The 20,765-nt window shown below is 31.5% G+C and overlaps 1 protein-coding gene across 6 annotated transcripts in view; it reads right to left on the bottom strand.

Annotated features, from left to right (window-relative positions):
- Positions 1–20,765, bottom strand: part of LOC140045170 (E3 ubiquitin-protein ligase MIB2-like) — a 50,080-nt gene that overhangs the window by 21,552 nt on the left and 7,763 nt on the right. For 5 of the 6 annotated variants that reach the window (XM_072089964.1, XM_072089961.1, XM_072089965.1 and 2 more), the window contains exons 3-5: positions 13,122–13,293; positions 5,361–5,467; positions 4,720–4,914 (exon numbers count right to left, since the gene is read on the bottom strand). In XM_072089964.1, the coding sequence (XP_071946065.1) occupies positions 4,720–4,914; positions 5,361–5,467; positions 13,122–13,293 (474 nt within the window). Of the gene's footprint in view, positions 1–4,719; positions 4,915–5,360; positions 5,468–6,556; positions 7,181–13,121; positions 13,294–20,765 lie in introns of those variants that run through there. The other variant, XM_072089966.1, reaches the window with a different exon arrangement.

Genomic DNA, 20,765 nt, shown 5'->3' with positions numbered 1-20,765 from the left:
TCATAATATAGCTAGAGAGTATTATTATAACCCCTCTCCCTCCCCATCCCTTTTATAAATGTGTGAATAAAATAGACAGGATGCAGAATTGTAATTAAAACTGTGGGCCATGGAAGTCTATTAAACCATTTAATGATATTGCTAGCCTTATTTTATAATGTAATGTGGGCTATACATCATTATGGCACAGTTACATACACACATAAACGACAGGTGTGATTAATGTCCTCAGCTTACTCTTAAATGTTACATTTCATACCTAATTTATTTCATGGAATAAATTCTCAGCTATACATTAAACTAAATCCTTGCAATTTTGTATAGTAATACTTTTTAAATTTTCCACTAAACTGGAGAACATCGAGAAACCGTACCTCATATTTAACTCAAACTGTTGATGACAGAACGTTAACAATTTCTCGTAACTTGTATATTGGACAATCCGAAAGGTGAAAAATAGCTGTAACAGGCTTTTAGCAACTTAGTCCGGTTTGTGATTGTCCTATTTTATATAAAACAGGTTAATTCCAACGAGTGATATATAGTTTCATTTATTTTGAAACAAATTACCTCTCTCAGGAATCATATACTCGATAGCAGGTGACCTATATAATGTAACTCTATTTAAGATTATTGATCAGAGACTGAATTTAATCAATATTTGGGACAGATGCTTTTATTGTGTGATCACAAGATTGAAGAAGGTTGTATCATCTGTATCATAGCTAAGTACAACATACAAGATATGATATATTTATTGTCAGATGTGGAAATCACAAAAGTAAAATTCTTTTTTCCGATGCACACAATTAAGTACTGTAAAAACAATATACAGAGGTAAAAACAGACAAACATCCCGCCTCTATTCAGCAAAAAAAAAGTCTAAGTGTGAGGTCTGCTGTTAGTTATGATTGACACTAAAGGCACTTTTAGTACCCAACAAAGTATTAAGAATAGCTCATGTAATAAAGATGAATAACCCAAAACATCTGACCAAATACTTCACTCCCTGATGCAAGCTCTCCACAATAGGTAAATACAATTACAACTCTGTTGGTACAGTACCAGCTGCATACTTGGGTTCGAATCTAACCCTAGCCATCAGCGCAAGCTCGGTGGTCTAAAGGTATGAACGCCAGGTTAGTGATCTGGAGGTCATGGGTTTGAGTCCCACCTGAAAATGTATTCTCAAATGCACTTAGTATAAAGTACAAATTACGTCAGAGTAGGGCAAAACATCTGACCAATATTCTTTCTAGCTACTGTAGTTTGACAAAAAAAGTGTGATACGTGCTCAAATATGGTAGTGATATGCCCAAATATGGTAGTGATATGACATCATCAATTCCATATCGGCACATCACACTTTTTTGTCACAAAAAGTTTGATAATGTAGACAGAGCTTAACAAACAGTGCAAATCAAAAAACGAATACAAGTTTAGAAAAATATTGTTGTATTTTCATAGAAATTCAATTTTATAATCTCGGATGGGAAAAAAAATTGTATACGGACCGGAAAATAAAGTTTCACAACGATAATGAAATGTCATCATTTTTTATCTCCTTATTTTATTTTTTACAATAAAGTTTAATATTATCGATATAAAATTTTTGACCGCAGAAATATCGCAGTAAAAATGAGTGATAACACAATTTGTGATTGGAAGAAGTAATGGAATTGCAAACCATACTGTATCTCTCATTTTATTTTACCATGCTCAATATTTTTTTTTTCTGAATTTCAATGGAATTAATGATTCGCATGATGAATAGATGCACTTAAATACAAAAATAATGAAAAGCTAGAATATGAAACATGAAATGTATTTATACTCGCTCGATATTATCAATTATTATTGCTTATGGTTTGTTTGTAAGATGGAATGTATACTCTTTATAATGTTAGTTTCAGGTTTATATTGAATAAGAAATTGTATTGACTTCAATATAGTATCTTGTACTAAAAAAAATATAACATAATAAAAAAAAGAAGTTAAAAAACTGGCTCCATACGACTAATAGTTTGAGCGAGTGTGTCCGAGCGGTTAAGACAGTGGAACCATAGTCCATAGCCATAACATTGGCAAGGGTTCGTAGCTCACTCACTCCATGGTTTTTGTGGTAGAACAAGTCTTCTCGGATAAGGACTATAAACCATCACCATCTGGCTCATGTGCACTTTAAAGAACCTAGTACATTTTTCAAGATGAGTAGGGGGTTACCCCGGTGTACTAGTTCACACACACTGTCGTGGACAGACGTAATGGTGCCGTAGTTGGCTACCAATGACACGATGTGACCCGAGGGTAGAAGAATGTTGTTGAAAAGGTGTAACATCTAAGTCTAAAGATTTAATTGTTATCATATGATGAATATAAAATATGAATGTGATTGTGTGTCCTATGTCTGTCATTCAAAATGGTGAGACAGTTCTTATGGTTTAGTGAATTTTCTTATTTATTTTAGTTTTTGACAAGGAAAACAATACTAAAATATTAAATAATTTAATTGTATAAATACGTAGGCTTAATACATTGAGTGGCCAAGCAGTTAAGACAGTGGAACCGTAATCCATAGCCATAACATCAACAAGGGTTCGAGGCTCACTCGTTCTGGATGGTTCTGGTGGTAGAACAAGTCTTCTCGGACAAGGACTATAAACCGTAGGTCCAGTGTATGCATATTGCTTGTGTGCACTTACCTAGTACATCTTTCGATACGAGTAGGAAGTTACCCCGGTCTACTAGTTCACACACACTGTCGTGGACAGACGTAATGGCGCCGTAGTTGGATACCTGATATGATAGTTTCAAATTTAGAATAAGGAATACTTTTATAAGATTTCAATAGTACTGTATCTTACTGAAAAAATTAGAAATTAGAAAAGTGTTTAATGCCACCTATCCGAAAATGGGACAGTACAAAACCGCAATTTTATAAAACGTACAGTATGCATTGTATAACTCTTTAGTAAAAAATATTCCAATCTTCTATCATAAAAAGTAAGTCATGTCTCTGGTACATTCTACAGTCGCCATACAGATGGCCTTCTTCATCAAACTTTCTATGAATGGATGGTGACAAGAATGCTACAGTATCATACCCAGTACCGTTTTGATTTTACGAACAGTGCGGAAAACACCCCACAGGAGCATCTCAAGATACTACTGGCATCATTTACTTCCATGTAGCGTTGCTGTGCATGTTATTTTACTATCTTAATAATTATTATTCTTTTTTTAGACCAGTGAACACTATACTTTTTAAAAAAAATTATTTGTGTCAAAAAACAATTATTTGTGTTAAATCATAACCAAATAGAAACAAAAAAAACACTAAATTACTTTTCATTTCATTTCAAAACATATCTTAATTGAAACACTATCATCTTCAAAATAAATTGCTTGAAATGCGTTTTAATGCACAACCATACAAATGATATAGAAAGAAATAACATAAAACCATTTACTTTCATAATGTTCAATATTAAACACAATATCTTAATTGAATGACTATCATCTTTGAAATAAATTACTTGAAATACACATTACAGACAAATTAATCTACCAAATATTAAGTTTCATTTTAGGAATTGGAGTCTGTGATGACCAATACTCATCTTCATCGTAAAAAGCATGATTACGATTTAACGCACATTATAAACTTCAATGAACCGTGGATATTAAGCGTAAATGTATTTATTTTCCTAAAAGGTTTGAATCACTGGTATTGCAGCTGTGTGCAGCGGTATATTAAATGCGATTTGCGAAAATCAATCTTCGGTTAAAAATAAGATTTTAAAGAATCTCTCAATACACAATGCTAGACAGCTATAGATAATGTAGTAAGCCTATGGATAGATAAGCAAGCTCATCAGTCTGTGGTGGAACGTTAACAAAGGCAGAAAGTGTGCGAATGGTTTAGGCATGGGGCAATGAATGGACGAAAAAATTAAGGGATAGATAATTGAACGCATGGATTGATAAAGACTTTCATCTGCTTAAAGCAAATCAAGAAAAATATACAGAAAAATAGTTTAGAGCCAAACATTATTCAGCAAAAACTCTGAGTACCAAATGCAATCATTTTGACATGGTCTCTATTTTAAAATAATAATACATGGTTTACTAAATTGAAAAGTATAAAGGAATATAAATAAAAATGATAATAATTGATTACTATAAAAATTAGTTCACTCATGTTCACAGATGACCTTTGACATTTGAAAGGGTGGATGAACATAAACAAAGAGAAATGGTTGAGTGAGAATGGTGAATGATAAATCAAAAAGAAATGAAAACAAACCTGGAATTAAATCATTCTTTAAACGCTTCTTTGTTATCAATATTGAATTGTATTCAAAGTTTAAAACAAAATACTACATATTATGTATGAGTGATATGAATTATTTCTACCATTTTTGTCATAACCAATATTCAATTGTAAGAAAGAATAGAAGATGTAGCATTTTCCTTTTGTTTATTAAACAATATTATTTCTTTTCAATTATTTTTTTTTATTATTATATTTGTTAGCAATTTTTTTTATGAGATGCAAATCATGCTACTGTACTCTCATGCAAAAATTTAAAATGTATCTGGAAATGTTCAGGTTTTCGTAAACGAGCTGACTAGATTTAAAGTTTATTTTCAGGTGCTTAAAAATTCTGTAAAAACATCCAAAGTGACAACATTATTATATATGTTGTTCTTACTTACCTAATCTTGGAAGATGATCCTTGTAATAGTAGCTACCTGGGGCATCTTGAATATACTTTAAATCTACTTTTCCTTTGTGTCCGATACGATAAACATTTGTCGTTCCAGCAGACCATGTAACATTTGCAACACTGCGGCCCGACTCGGTGTCCCAACCACGAATATCATTGACTTTTCCATGTTTACCTTCTCCACCTGTTTAAGAAGAAAATGAATATTTTTACCTAATTCTGACATTATTTTAACTTTACTGAAATTTACCACTATCTGTACCACAATCTCCATGACTGTCAATTCATCAAATTAGGGACTGTGTATAGGCGCCTCTTGCGCATGTGGAAGTTGACTGCCAAATTTTCAGTGATATGAGTCGACTTACAGTATGATGTCATAACACTCTAAAATTGTACCACAATAAAGATGGAGATCTTTTGAAAAGGTCGTAGTGTGAGGTTAAAAACAGATGAGGCAAAGATGTTTTATATAATTAATAACATAAATAGGACAACCTGTACTGGGGAATTGGGGTGGGAGGTGAAAATTGAAAATTTCAGATGAGACCGGCGCCTCATCTGCCTCTATGCTGGCTACGGCTGTGTAAAGCAATCTATCATCAATTTTCTTATCACTTCACAACTTACCATCTTGATGGTTCCAATCCCAGTCCGGTCCTCTTGCGACCTTTGCTCCTGGAAAGAGCCCTCTACTTTGTATTTTGGTACCCCCTTGTCTCTTTGGCATCCGTACTCTATAAAAACAAAATCATATAAACTCTCAATCAGCAATAGATTTTTCTTTTAACTTGGAATTTCCAAGTGGAAATTTGTTACTTTTCTTGATTGGTTTCAATTGTTTTAACCTTGATTACCAACAAAAAAATCAAATAGTTAAGGTCGTTATAAACATGATAAATACTTTAAACATTTTTTTTTTTGTAATTCAAAACACATTCATTAACAGTGAGTTTATCAACTGCAAATGAGAACTTTCATCATTTCCTAGTAATTTTTTTTCTTTATAAACAACATTCATTTTGATGATAAATTTCTACTTTCTATTCTAGGAAGGAGTGAAGTCGATTAAATTGTAAATCGATTTTGGGAAGGAGAAAGAATGTTAATAAAGGGTTAACCTTCAAAATAAAAATTCATTACATTTTTTTAAAGAGATGTACACATTAGATACAGTTTAAAATGTGAATTTTTTTTAATTTAATTAAAATGCAAAAAGAATTGTATTCATTAAGGAGAATGGATGTGTGTTTAAAAGTTAAATAATAAATTAAAAAATCAGGTTTTTTTTAAAGATTTTTCAAGAGAAGTAGCAACATATAGTAGTTGATGTAACGGGTTGAAACGTGATTTTTAAATTTTAATTGGATGTAAACAGGATAGTTTGTGAATCTTAATTGACTAGATGTATCATACTTAAGTGCTTATAGCATTCTTATAGTTAGTACTTATGCATAATAATACTGTACTGGCTAAAAGCTGATCTTTAAGCCTATTAAATGATATGACCTAGTTTGTTATTTTCTTGTTTTCTATAATTATTAAATGCCAAATTAAAAAAAAAATTCACACTCTGTCATGGACTGACAAATGACAATGAGGTCTGTATAGTTGGCAGGTTGACACGTAGCGACCCTTAGGGGATGTGACATCATCTCGTCCACTGCCCTTTGTATTTTGGTTTTGTATTTAAATATAATAGTCTATTGTGAAGTGTTATAAAGCAATGTCATTATAATAATATTAATGAAAAAAAACAAATATACATAGGAGAAAATGTTCTCAGGAAACCTAAAATGTGCATTAAAAAAAAAATATCAACACACCTTGGTAATGTAGGTACCCTTAAGATCAGTTTGATTGTTACCGATCGCTCTGTTGATACCATATTATTTGAAATGATTCAAATAAAAAGTTTCAAAAATAATTGTACGCTACTATTGTTTAAAAGTACAGTTTAGAAAATAAAACCTATGAGAATATCAGATAAGTTTGTTTGTGCCTTGTTGAATTGAGTTTCAGACTTGAACAACGGTGGTAGAAATCATCAAATTTGAACCAATTGTAAAGTTTACGAACTGTACTCTTCTTGATATAAAATATTGTTCAATTTGAAATGACTCCACGATGTTTTTCCTACTGGCCAGTACAGGTTACACTATGTGGGAATGGTCCCATTATCCAACAGGGGTATTCTAACTCAATGTCTTCTTTTCGTAATGTATCTTCTCTTCAAAGACAGAGGACTGTTGTTGGTTTATTCAGGTAAGTCAGGCACAAGATGGACTAGTGTACTTACAGTATGTAGCAGTTTAATTTAAAACTATTTTCTTGTTTACTTTGAAATATCGCCATTTCAAAAGTATTTAAATCCATAACTATCTAACGATTAATTTCATTTACGATTTTCCTCTCAAACTACAATAATGTATTAAAATTCTCAAACAATAGAGAACAATGAATCATCAGATGGGTTTAACAGCACAATAAAGTAATACTATAGTATGTGTTACTTCAAAATTTCATCCCATCTAAAATTAAATGTATCCACAAATATCAACGATTCTAGATGCCTTTTCCAAATTACACACAAAGTATCATTTTAACGCATAAATCCACAAGATTCAGGTGATCACAGCTTGAAATAGAAACACCAAACTTCTTTCTTCTCACTGAAATATCAACTTGCTAATATTACAATTACTAATAAATCAAATTCAGTTAAAATTTCCAATATTTCCAGAAATGTATCTTTCCATCATAACTGGACAACTTTATTGTGAGAACAAAGGTTCATCAATACTCATCAAAAATTAGTTAAATTTTAAGTTGTTCTTCAACAGGAAGGTAGATAGTGGTGGGTGAGTCACTTAGCACATGACCATAACACGCAGTTTTGTGAATCCGTGTTGACAGCGAATTAGAAAGTATGATATCATTTTAATTATTTAAGTACTTTCATTTTTAAAAGCTTGCATTAATTATCACGCATATTTTCAGTTTTGCTTTTTTTGTATATGATTATGAGATCATGTCAATTTTTTGTACTGCAGTTACTGGAGTATGGAGACAAATATTATATGACAAAAAAATCTTCTCGCGTAAGAAAAACTAAATCTTAATGAATATCTATTCTTCGTGGAATGGTACAAATAATTTCATGAAGTGAAATATCAAATTCTATCCACTCACCTGTTGCCTTGTGAAAATAGAATTCCATCTTTCACCTCATGAAATTATTTGTACCATTCCACTCATAATACACATTCATTATTTTTATATCACACTGATTCATTTTGTTACAATTATGCAATCAATGATTTTAGTTTCAATTTTGAAAGTTGCAGTACTTTTTGTCATTGAAATAAACATGATGATTACGACAATAATGACAATGATGTACAACATTACTCAAAACAAGTAAAATTACAAACAAGTTTTTAAACAGTACCATACCAACAAAATTGAGATACTGCTGTAACTGCACTAGAATAATTTTGAAATGGTCCCTAATTAAACATAAATTAATAAGCTTATCAAGATTTTGTACAAAGTTGTTCCTAATAGATAGTTTTATTTCCATAATAGAAAAAATTAATAGATAATATTAACAAACTTAAACTTGGATCCTATCCAAAATTGAAAGCGATAAACTTATAAATTTGTATACAGGGTGTAAGTAAACGCTAATATATGCATTTTTATTTATTATAAATTTAGAGTACAGTATTCTAAATTCTAGAAAATAATGACAAAAAGAGTTTAAATAAACTAGTTAATATACTGTATATTGTAATGATGAATGAATAAAAGTGGTAGTTACACTACAAAAGAGGAAAACTGAATGTAATTCATAAACCTAATTGGAAGTAGAACTACTGTACAGTATAAGAAATTCTCAACTCCAGAAGAAATTCTATTGCAAAGACCAAGCACTCTAATTAAGCAGTAAATTAATAACCTTAATGAAATATATTATTATTAATTTACACTGTTGCCACCAGGCATACTGTGTACATCACTATACATTGCCTAGCAACCATAATAACAATCACGATAATGGCAGTAGATTCAATCAAAGATTATAACAATGATTTATTGATTTTCTATAGATTAAACAAATCAATTGTAATCTCTAGGGGATTAAATGAGATGGGATATAAACTTATATGCATTTATGAGGATTAAATGCCAATTAGACATCTCAAGGGATTAGGTTTGATGGGATAACATAATAATATTTGGATTTCATCGGATTAAACATCTATTATACATGATTTAAAGGGATTATATTTGATCATTTTTCCCAACAGGATATGCCATAAAAGAAGGATCTGTATAGAGGATATCACCAGCCATAACAACATCACCAAGGTACAATAAAAACAATCCAAAAATATGTTAAAAAACTACACAGATTGGGATTATTCTTCATCAAAATAAATTGTTTAGTTGTTAAGTTTAAAGAGAGTGTCCCCTGAATCGGCCTATCCCAAAGCAGTATGTACAAAACAATTTTTTTTAATGCCATTTTAAAGTCGAAACAGATATTCAATTTGTTAAAAATAAGATCGGCAAAACAATAATTTATCTGAATAAACTGTAATTTAAAGTCAAATTTTCTGTCGTCAGTGTTAAATTTCATTGTTTATCATTTCCTCTTTTTATAAGTGAAATAATTTTTTTTTCCCTATGGATAGAAGTGAAAACATTTAAAAAATGACCTCTTCAAAGTCTGATTTTATAAAGCTTTATTTTTCATGATTTTGGGGGACAATAGGGCCTAACATCTTTAAACAAAATATTACACTAGAGAACTAGGCTATCTGTACTGAAGGTGAATATGAAGTCGGAAAATCGTATGAAATAGCAAGCATCTGTCGTTAAATCTTAAAACTGTTACTTTTCATTTAAAATAACAGTTCAATAAATTAATGAACATGAAAGCGACAATGCGCAATCCAATCTATTCTAAGTTAGACTAATCATTTAATTCAAGGATTTTCTAGTCTAACACAAGTTACCTAGATTCAAATAAATTACATCTATAATTGGTTCTGTGATCGGCACTGTTTATATAATGGCTTTACCCTAAAGTAAAGTATACTGTGACGTCCCAGAATGCAACTTGTACGGTTTGATAGCGTTTATACTAGCGTAGTTGAATTTCCGCGGCAAGATGTTTCAAATAAATTACATCTATAATTGGTTCTATGATCGGCACTGTTTATATAATGGCTTTACCCTAAAGTAAAGTATACTGCGACGTCCCAGAATGCAACTTGTACGGTTTGATAGTGTGTACACTAGCTTAGTAAAATTTCTGTGGCAAAAATTATTTCTTGGCCAACTATATATTTCAGACATACAGTATAAAAAGTCATTGAAATTTCTTAATTACCGTAATTGTAATGTACTGTAGTCAAGTTGTACTGTATGCTAAATTATAATCAATTTTTAGTGACAGTAACATGTTTTGTTTTGTGAAGTGAGTTGAATTTTAAATGCTGCAGTTAATGAGTCTTGGCAGGAGAGTGAAAAAAGGGCAGTGAATGAAGAAGACTGTGATTGCAATAGTTGGAGCCGAATACAATGTAAGAAGAAGAAGAATGTTGGAGATGCTAAAGCTGGGAGGCATGTGAATCTGGGAGGCATGTGAATCTGGGAAGCCTGTGAATCTGGGAGGCATGCGAATATGGGAGGCATGTGAATATGGAAGGCATGAATATGGCTGGGAGGCCTGTGAATCTGGGAGGCATTGAATATGGGAGGCATGAATATGGGAGGCATAAATATAGGAGGCATGTGAATATGGAAGGCATGAATATGGGTGGGAGGCCTGTGAATCTGGGAGGCCTGTGAATCTGGGAGGCATGAATATGGGAGGCATAAATATACTGTAGGAGGCATGTGAATATGGAAGGCATGAATATTGGTGGGAGGCCTGTGAATCTGGGAGGCATGAATCTGGGAGGCATGAATCTGGGAGGCATGAATATGGGAGGCATGAATATGGGAGGCATGAATATGGAAGGCATGTGAATCTGGGATGAATCTGGGAGGCCTGTGAATATGGAAGTCCAGTGAATATGGAAGCCCTGTGAATCCGGGAGGTATTTACTGCTGCAGGAAGGCAGGGAATGTGGATGAGACTAAATGTGAAGTCAGTAAATACGAGAAGTGGTGGTAGGTACATTATGTGGGAGACAGTGACACAATGAGATAATGTCTCTGAGATGTAGCTATTGCAGGGAGCCATTCAGGAGGTTGATGCCAGAAGTGATATTCTATACACTGAGTCAGTGAAATCATAGATCAGGCAAATATGGTAGTTTTTCACAGAATATGAAGATTTGGCAAAAGAACAACCTGCTTATTAAAGATTCTCCTTATTGTCAATACTGTTATTATAATATGAGTTCTTAAAATCTCAATCATTTTATTTTCAAGTATTGTGAGCGAGAATTCTCCGAAGAATTTGTATTAGTAGAAATGCTAAAGGTTTCTGAACTTCTCATAATACGATTATATTATTATTACCACTTCAGCTGGCCTCAAGTTATTACAAGTATCGTAAACAATATCGTATTCTATAAAATGATTGATCGACACACCACATTGCATAGTACAAATTAAATTAACACAGTTATTAAAAGCAATGCATCAGGCAATGAATGACTGCAATTGGGAAATTACTTTTAATTTTCATGTTTACAAATTTAGGGAGAAGAAACGAGGGGAAAGAAATTTACCTTTTTATTTCATATGAATCCAACAGCAAGAAACTCCCAAATTACAGGATGAATAAACTATTTTATGAATTATTTATCATGCTTATCTAAGTCTCATTTGAGGCTTACGGAGTGGAGTTACAACCCTGGCACTACAGTATTGTATGTCAGGATTGAACCCTGGACATTGGAATTGGAAGGCAAGGATGTTAACCACTAAGCTACAGCTCAACTACCTGAGAAAATGCATTGCTATTCAATTTGCTGTTATTGATGATGGAAAGAAGTTAGTTGTAATACTGTATATGTTTTAACAGTACCTTCAATTTAGATAAATTTGAATGGAAATGCAAAGTAACTATGGTCATATTTCTGAAATTTGTCGGCGTCAGCAATGGTGCACTCTACAACCCAGTTCTCGGATTTGTAGTACTCAATTCCAAAAAGCAATTTATATTCTGGGAACTAATTTATTCCCATGTAACCAAATTAAACACAAAAACTATTACAGCAAGGAAATCAATGTTAGAAATTTAATTAACATGGCACACATCGTAAAGTAGCAACGTTCAGTTCGTTATGTAAACCTAGACAAATTATGATTGCAAATAAAAATATATGCACGACCACCAGGAAAACAATACAATACAAGCTTTGATGGTTTTTCCCAGGGTAGCAGTAATTTATCCAGGATTGCTTTCGGTTTAAAAGGCTTACTTCAAGCAAGCTTAAAATCATAATGACTTTATCTTAGAAGCATTAATTTAGGTATGAAGATATTGCCAAGAAAACTAATCAAATTGATTACAATGCACCTGCTACGACGATGTTATGGTAGTAACTGTATCCTGGCTATTATTTATTAAGTTTACAGAACTTTTAAGCAAAATTATCTGGATAAAATTTAAGGAATACATTTTGGATCAGTATAAGACCATCCTTGTGTTTAGTGGCAATATTGATTTCTTTTCAATCTCTCTTAGCTATTTATGGGTTTAAACTCTAGTAAAAAATCTGTACAGTTACTGCCACAAGGACGGTTATTATTGTATTAAAAGCATTATAAACCTAAGCAGTGTTGGCTTAGCATTGTTAGTTACTGGCTTAACCATTACTGGCTTAACAGCATTACTGCCTTATCAGTGTTACTGGCTTACAGTAGACTAGCAGGATTACTGCCATCAGTGTTACTGGCATACAGTAGCAGCATTACTGCCTTATCAGTGTTACTGGCTTACTTACAGTAGCAGCATTACTGCCTTATCAGTCTTACTGGCTTACAGTAGCAGCATTACTGCCTTATCGGTGTTACTGGCTTATACAGTAATAGCATTACTGCCTTATCTGTGTTACTGGCTTATACAGTAATAGCATTACTGCCTTATCTGTGTTACTGGCTTATAGTAGCAGCATTACTGCCTTATCCTTGCAGGCTTTACTGGCTTAGCAAGCAGTGTTTATGCCACTCAATTACTGCTATATATTAAGCAGTGTTACTGTACTTTCTATACAGTAGTATATCTACCAAGGCAGCGTTACTGTTTAGTATTGTAGTTTTCCTCCCACCTATATTTGCATTAAATTCCCTATTTGATTGAATGCACGTTGAAAACACAAAAAAAGCTACATTATTTACTATTAGTGTTACAAATATACTAACCCGACAGAATGTTGCGTAACAAATCGTAGAAAGGAATGATTGAGGTCGTGTTTGTCGTTCATATAACAGAGGAAGCAGAGGTCATAGTCATGGCAATCACTACATTTCCATCTCGTTCCTTGTATTCCATGTTTTTTGCATACATTGCAGATTATATTTGGATGCTTGATGCCTGCAGATAAAAATAAATCAAGTTTAATTTAATAAAAAAAAAGCATTATTTTCTTTCACAAAGCTTCATTAAAAAGAAAATACTGTAAAACTCAGTCTCCACTACCAAACTTCATGAGTGACAAAAACATTTGATGTACGGATTATTTGAACTGATGCCATATTTAGGCACATTACACTTTTTTTGTCAAAATAGTTTGATACTGTAGACAGAGCTTAAGAATCATGTACTTAATAATAGAAAAAATATGGTTAAAGGTATTGTCCTGAAAAAAAAACCATTTGTAACATTTTGTTTATGTTGAATATGCCATTTTTGGATGGAAAAAAAATATTTACCTGAAAAAAAACTGTAATTTAATGCAAGGATTAATCAAATTGTCTGTCATTTTTGTCTTCTGAAATAATTTTAATTTGTAAAAGTGACTGTTTTAATTTTATAATTGGGGAATAATGTAGATCTATACCTTCTATCTATTCTAGTTCCTATCCCATCACACCACATTGTATTATTATAATAAAAAGAAAGAATATTCAAATAAAATCTAGAAAAAAAATCATTATATCTTTAACTTGACTGCCAGCAAAAAATTGATATTAAAATTTATGTATGAAAATTTATTTTTTTCTATTTTGTAATTTTAAAAACAATTTTGCTGGTTTTGTTGACTGTGGTTTATCTTATTCACAACATGCTGTTCTTTTATATAATTCATCAGTTGGAGTTATAAATCATTTGAGGAGATACAGTGCTTGTTGAATACATTTCAAATCATGATCAAACTACTGTAAATGTCTATATTGTATGGATTAAGACTGTCTACTTAAATTTAAATTACAAATCCAATTTGGCATTGTTGCCGAGCGTCTTAGCAAACTGGATTTGTATGATGTTTTTGAGAACAAATACTCAGATTTGATTACGCATGATGCCTTTTTTATTACAAAGATTCAAACCAAATTCTTGTTTTTTTTTTCCATTTAATTGTTCTTGTGTCGATACAATATTCTGTATCCTGTGTATTAAATTGAATTATTCTAGAATATTGAGCATATTTTAAAAGTGGATGGTGTAAAAGATGATGCTCCTTAAACTCTGTCTACACTTTAAAACAGCTAAACAATCAAGGGCTCTCATAGACAGATAAAACAAACAATACAGTAATAGAAGCACAACAAAACAGAAACAACAACAAAAATGCCTAGGTGTCAAAATTAAAAATTAATCATAAAAATATTATACAGAGGAAATACAAACAACTATACTTATTTAATATTTATGGTTATTTTAATATTTTCCTTTTTTCCATACTTTAGCAAATATTGTTGTTTTTGTATTGTTTTGTTATCAATCCAATAGCTGCGTTGAGATTAAAATAAAAGATACTAGAATATATTAAATTAAAGACATAGTGGATGTATTTCTGGAATGGATATTGTGAATAATATCAATATTATTTATTGAAAATTGAACAACCTGTAAAGATTGAACATGGACATGAAAAATGAAGATTAATAACATTTAGCAGTTTTTTTAATAAACTATTCACTTCTGTAAAAAAAAAAATGATTTCAATTTAAAAAGACAATTTTAACCCGAGACAGACAATTAAAGTATTTTTTGCTTTAAAAAATTACATTTTTTTTCAGGTAAATAATCTTTTCGATCCAGCTTTTGGTCAAAGTGAACAACTATTATGTGACATTAAAATGGTTACGGTATATTAAAAAAAATAATTTTTTTTAATAGGTGGACAATATCTTTAAAGATGACATCTAAAATGTTTGGCTACAAAATAGAAAGCTTCTTTGAAAATGTGGTTTAACTGCATTTTCTTATAATTTTTCATATAATTTATTTTTTTAGTACACACAAGGTATTGACAATCTTATCTCAGGTGTGCGATTTAAATGCTCATTATCATCGCCATCATCACGTAATTATCATTAATTTATCAAAGCTCTACATTCCTAGTCAAAATATTTTTCTAGCTTAACAGCGTGATTAGGTCTTAAGCTGTTAAAACTCGGCAAATCAACGATATAATATATTGCAAGCGCGCAAGGTACGCTTCTCGAGGCAGGTAAAAATGGATTCTTGCACGTGTAATTATATACAAAGTCACATGGGACGTGACTCATATCTCCGAAGATCTCCCTAGTTAAAATATCAAATGCTACTCAAGCTTCGATAATTCCCACACTATGATTTATTTCAAAATTCCAAAAGTTAAAATTCTAATAAAATAATAATTCAAAGTATAGGTTTCTTTGTGTCATTGCATATCCTTGTAATTTGAATACTGTATAATTTAAAAAATTAAATAATTTATTGTAAAAATAACTGAACCATAAATGTTTCTTCTCATCAGTTTCAAATTGGATAAAAAAGCAAACTAATTTGCATTAATTCCCTTGCCATGTACAGATACAAACTCTAAACTATTTTAAATAAAAAAATTATATTTTGCATTGTAGCTATTTCCCCACTTCTCTCCACATATCCCCACAATAAAAATCGTTGGGATCCCTATAAGGATCCCATTATTGGTCTTGATTCCCACTAGGAAATCGGGATTATTGGGAAAATTCCCGACGGGATCCCGGCCGAAATCCCGTTCCCGATCGGGATTCTATGACTAAATTAAATCCACAAATAATATAGTCAAAATTTAATTTATTTACATATAAATTATTTATTTTGGTATTAAATTTTTGAAATGGCAACCAGACTTGAAAATATTTGTTACACTACAAAATATAAACAAACATTTTATAAACACATTTGCAAGAAATAAAACATTTATATTAATGTAACAATAACCCTAACCCCACCCTCTTACTCACCCCACCCTCTTACTAACCCCACCCTCTTACTAACCCCACCCTCTTACTAACCCCACCCTCTTACCGATTAATTAAGCTTTAAGAGGTTGAAATAAAAGATTTCGAAATGATTTACATTTCTTTTTAAAGTTTATAGTTTTACACCATGGATTTTTTTTTTTCATAGTTAATAACAACCAGTTATTTTATTTTGCTCATGTTTCAGCAGATTGACATTATACAGTAGAAAAACACCACTTTGGGACACTTTTCCATAAAACGAACGAGGGAAATGTATTTTTAAACTACAGCCAACACCTTCTGAGTATTTGTTCTCAAAAACATCATACAAATCCAATATGCTAAGACGTTCCGAAACAATGCCAAATTGGATTTGTAATTTAAATTTAAGTAGACAGTCTTAATCCATACAATATAGACATTTACAGTAGTTTGATCATGATTTGAAATGCATTCAACAAGCACTGTATCTCCTCAAATGATTTATAATTCCAACTGATGAATTAAGAACACCAAGTAATTCGTTCCTCTACGAGTGATTGTCTTTTGCAATGTTGTACTGCTTTCACAGGCTCTTTAGTTTTGAATTTACTTGCTTTGGAGACAAGTCTATTCCATACTCCTGCTTTATTTTTTTAGAAATGTCTTTATAAATGTGGTTGTCCCTTTTATTACCTTTTAGTTGGCCGGACATTTTAGCTTCCCTCCCCACACAGTAACGTCACCAAATATATCTATACACGTGTGTAAAACAGCTGAGTGACAGCGACAAAAAATTAAAACACGATGTTGACCTCATGTCGCAGGTCAAACAAAATACGGTGTTTTTTATTGGCAGCAGAAAAGGGTACAAAAAATACGGTATAAATTTGTAAATACCGTATTTTATCCACAAATTTTGTGGGGAAAATATGGTATTTTTTTTATGAGCGCAGTTTATGCTGCCTAAATACGGTATAAATACATGAGTATTAAAAAAAACCATATTAAATACGGTATTTTCTTGGCAGCAGAAACAGGGCCTTAGAGGAGCCTGCTATTGGGTACCAAAGATGTCCTCTTAATAAGGTTTCTTTCATCCACAAATTATTTTCAAGCAGTTTGTCTAGGCATTAGAGACAGGCTCTGTGCTGAACCTTTTTCAGTTTCGTATTTCAATAAAGCAACACTTGCTTGCTTGCTTATAATACGAAACTTTCAAACAATAGGATTTTAGTGTTTTTACCTTCATGGTAATTAACTTTGAGGTTTTATGGATTTTGCCTACAATAGGGATTTGACCTTTTTCAAGAAGGCTGAATAATAAAATGAATTAATATTTAAAGACATTATTGTCGCCCAAAAAAATAGATTATTTTATACAGTACTATAGTTTTAAATAATAAAGATACTGTATTTATATATGGCAAAAAAACGATTATAAATAAAAATTTTAAAATATGTAGTCCCTTTAAAATAATCCCCTACTAAAGCAACTCTACCCTTAATGAATTTTTAATTCAAAACATTCCTGCAGATATTCTTGTTAAACTTGAAAGAAGTTATAATTTTCAGTGAATAATTTTGCAATTTTAAAATTGGTATGTACTGTACAGTAGGATTTTCAAATAATATTGTACTGAAACAAGGCCATATACATGGCTGCAGTCGCGTGCTCAAGTTAGTGTTTACTGACCGACCATTCAACATAGTCAGCTGTAATGTTTGTATCTTAATAGGATACAGTAGCTGTATCATCATACCCTTTTATAATTATCTGATAATAAATTTAGTGAGAGGGACTGGGGAAATATGAATTATTATTATTTTATTTGTCTAGTAATTGTGAATTCATGTTTACATAGCAAGGATTCAGGAGGGAATTATTATATTATTTTTATCTTTAATTTAGTGGTAACATCCTTGTTGCTTGTGTTTGCAAAAATATGCTCCATAACTCCAAAATGTATTGTAGGAGAAGCATTCTATATATACTGTACTTAAGTTTAGAGTTTACGATTTTTTATTTTTTATTTTTTTTCTGTTTATACGTTTATTAATATTGATGATATTTCCGAAATAAAAAGAAATTGAATTGAATTGAATACTGTATAAACAATGTATACTACTGTGTATAGTATACTACATGGTATTCATTTTAAAACAAATAATTAAACAAGCTAAAAGCAAATAATATGGCTTTAATAGCCACTAAAACAGTAAATAAATATTAATAGTACAGAAGAGGGTAAATACCATACTGTAGGCTTGTTTAATGATAGTAATGTACAGAAATAGTATAGGAACATTAGATATCTACAGTACAGTACAATAAAAATTTAACCAAGAAAAATGATAATATAGCATGTCAAATTGTTATGGTTTGTTTAATGTCAGGATCCTGTTTTGCACTATTAATACTACACACACTGGTTTTAATGCACTCAAATTGATGCACTTAACATAACAATAAACACAATGGTATTTTATTGTACAAAGCAAGTTATTCTTGCCGTATTGTTATTGAATATTACGCAGGTTGTATAAAGATAGTTTCTCGTATAGCAATATAAAATCCCTTACTTTGCCGAGCCAAAACCAACCAGATGTCATTATGTTCAGAGAATTGTTCTATTTACACAGTAAAACTCAAGAAGAAACATAATTTTTTTTCTGATTCTGATTAATATCAAACTGTTAATGTTAAACATACAAAATCATGTTGGCTCAAAAAATATGAATAACATAATACATAAAACAAATTAATAATTGTATTCTTTATTTTATTGAGAATTTATAAGTTTGCTTGCTGGCTAGAGTTAAATTAATAGTTTACTTTTGACGTCCTTGGCCAACTTTGAAATTCATGATGTATTGTATTAATTGTTAAAATATCTGGCTAAAAAAAACATTTAAATTTACGAAAAATTTATTTCAGGATACCAACCACACATTAGCCATTAATGAAAAAACTATCAAAAAAACTATCAAATATAGCAGCTATATATAGCAGTTGATATACATTGGGGCACGAAATAGCTATTAAATTAAAGTATTAAATTATTATGTGAACAATACAGAAGATTAATGACAGACGGAGAAAATGAAGCTCTCGATCCGATCTGGTATTATAAGATGTGTATGGAGTTCTGTACAGTGTAGACCATTGGCCATATTCACCAACACTTAAGTGAGATATTTCCGTTAGCATTAAGTGTAAATGGTGAATATGGCCACAGATGGCTTTAATAGGTTAAGTTAGATAGAATTATTGGGAAGAAAGGGGTCATTGATCTGATATAAAAATTGATGACAAGTTTATCCAAGTAAAGCTAGGCAAGATTTCAGATTTTTATGTTGGGGGAAGGGGAATGGGAAGTGGGAGAGGACACCAGGAAAACAAACAAAAAGGTCATAGGGACAATTGCTGCTTAAATTTTAGGGATTTTTCATTGAAAAGTGAGTGAAGCTTTCTCTACTTCTACTAAGATATATCTGCCATAGAAGATGGGATCACCACAGTCATGACTGGGCATGAAATAGATTAAAGGCCAGGTGTGGGCAAAAAAATTCTATTGATCATACATTCCAATTACTATCGATCTATAGTTTCCCCTATGTTTCATAATTTTATTTGTGTTACACGAGCTTGTTGAAAATAAGCACTTTCTTATCAGTGGGGGGAGAGTTCAAATTACACAGTAAAATCTCTATTCTTTTGTACACACATTTTGTAAATAGAGAGGCATTTTAAAAAGCTATAAAAAATAAACGGTGTGGTAAAAAATGTTATCAGATGACTAAATATAGGTAATATAACTTAAATATTACATTTCTGATATTTTTATTCAACTTCAGATTTTTTATTTTCATGCTATAGCAAAAATTATCCACTGTATATCCACCATCTTTTTTCACCGTCTAGAGAGTCACCAGACATATTACATTACCGTAACTACCTAACTACTGAAAAAAAGTCTTCCTGGTTTTTATGGAAGAATTTTGCCAAATTTTGTATTTGACCATATTAAGGGAAATTGATGTTTTTCGTCTTGATTTCTGTTACAAATATTTGATTTATGTACAATTAACCAAATATTATTAAAATTCAAGCCTGTACCTGAGCTTTATTGTGTGAAATACAATACAGAAGATATGGATGGAATGGAAAGCCATGCAGTATTCCTACACAGCCTATTTACAGTATAGGTTACGCATGGAGAAGCCTGGGGAACAATAAGCGGCCCAATACTGGAGACCTTGGACGTTTTCAGCCTGTTTTGACATATTTTAATGCCAGCTTTTTCCTCTAGACCATGCTCAGGGGTCCCTATAGAGTAAGCTCCGTGTCGCTGGGTTTAGCCAGTGAGCGCACATAGCAGTTACTCCACTGTCTCCATCTACCATGTGAAAACAAATTACGGAGATAGTGTTATAATAGACAAAATTTACATGAATTCAATAATTACTTTTGCTGATGTTGACATTGTAATTATGACAATGTAAACAAAGCTGATGAGTTAAACAGTGGTAATACTAGAGAGACCGAAACAGGATACTGAATGGCATATGGCGCTGATTGCGTGCGTTAGTTGATTCATTTATCAACAATATTCAAATCAGGCCATTATCCTTTGATGTTTCGAG

Source organism: Antedon mediterranea, chromosome 3 (genome assembly GCF_964355755.1).
Source record: "Antedon mediterranea chromosome 3, ecAntMedi1.1, whole genome shotgun sequence".
NCBI classification, from domain to species: Eukaryota; Metazoa; Echinodermata; class Crinoidea; order Comatulida; family Antedonidae; genus Antedon; species Antedon mediterranea.
This window is presented reverse-complemented; position numbering and strand designations above follow the sequence as displayed.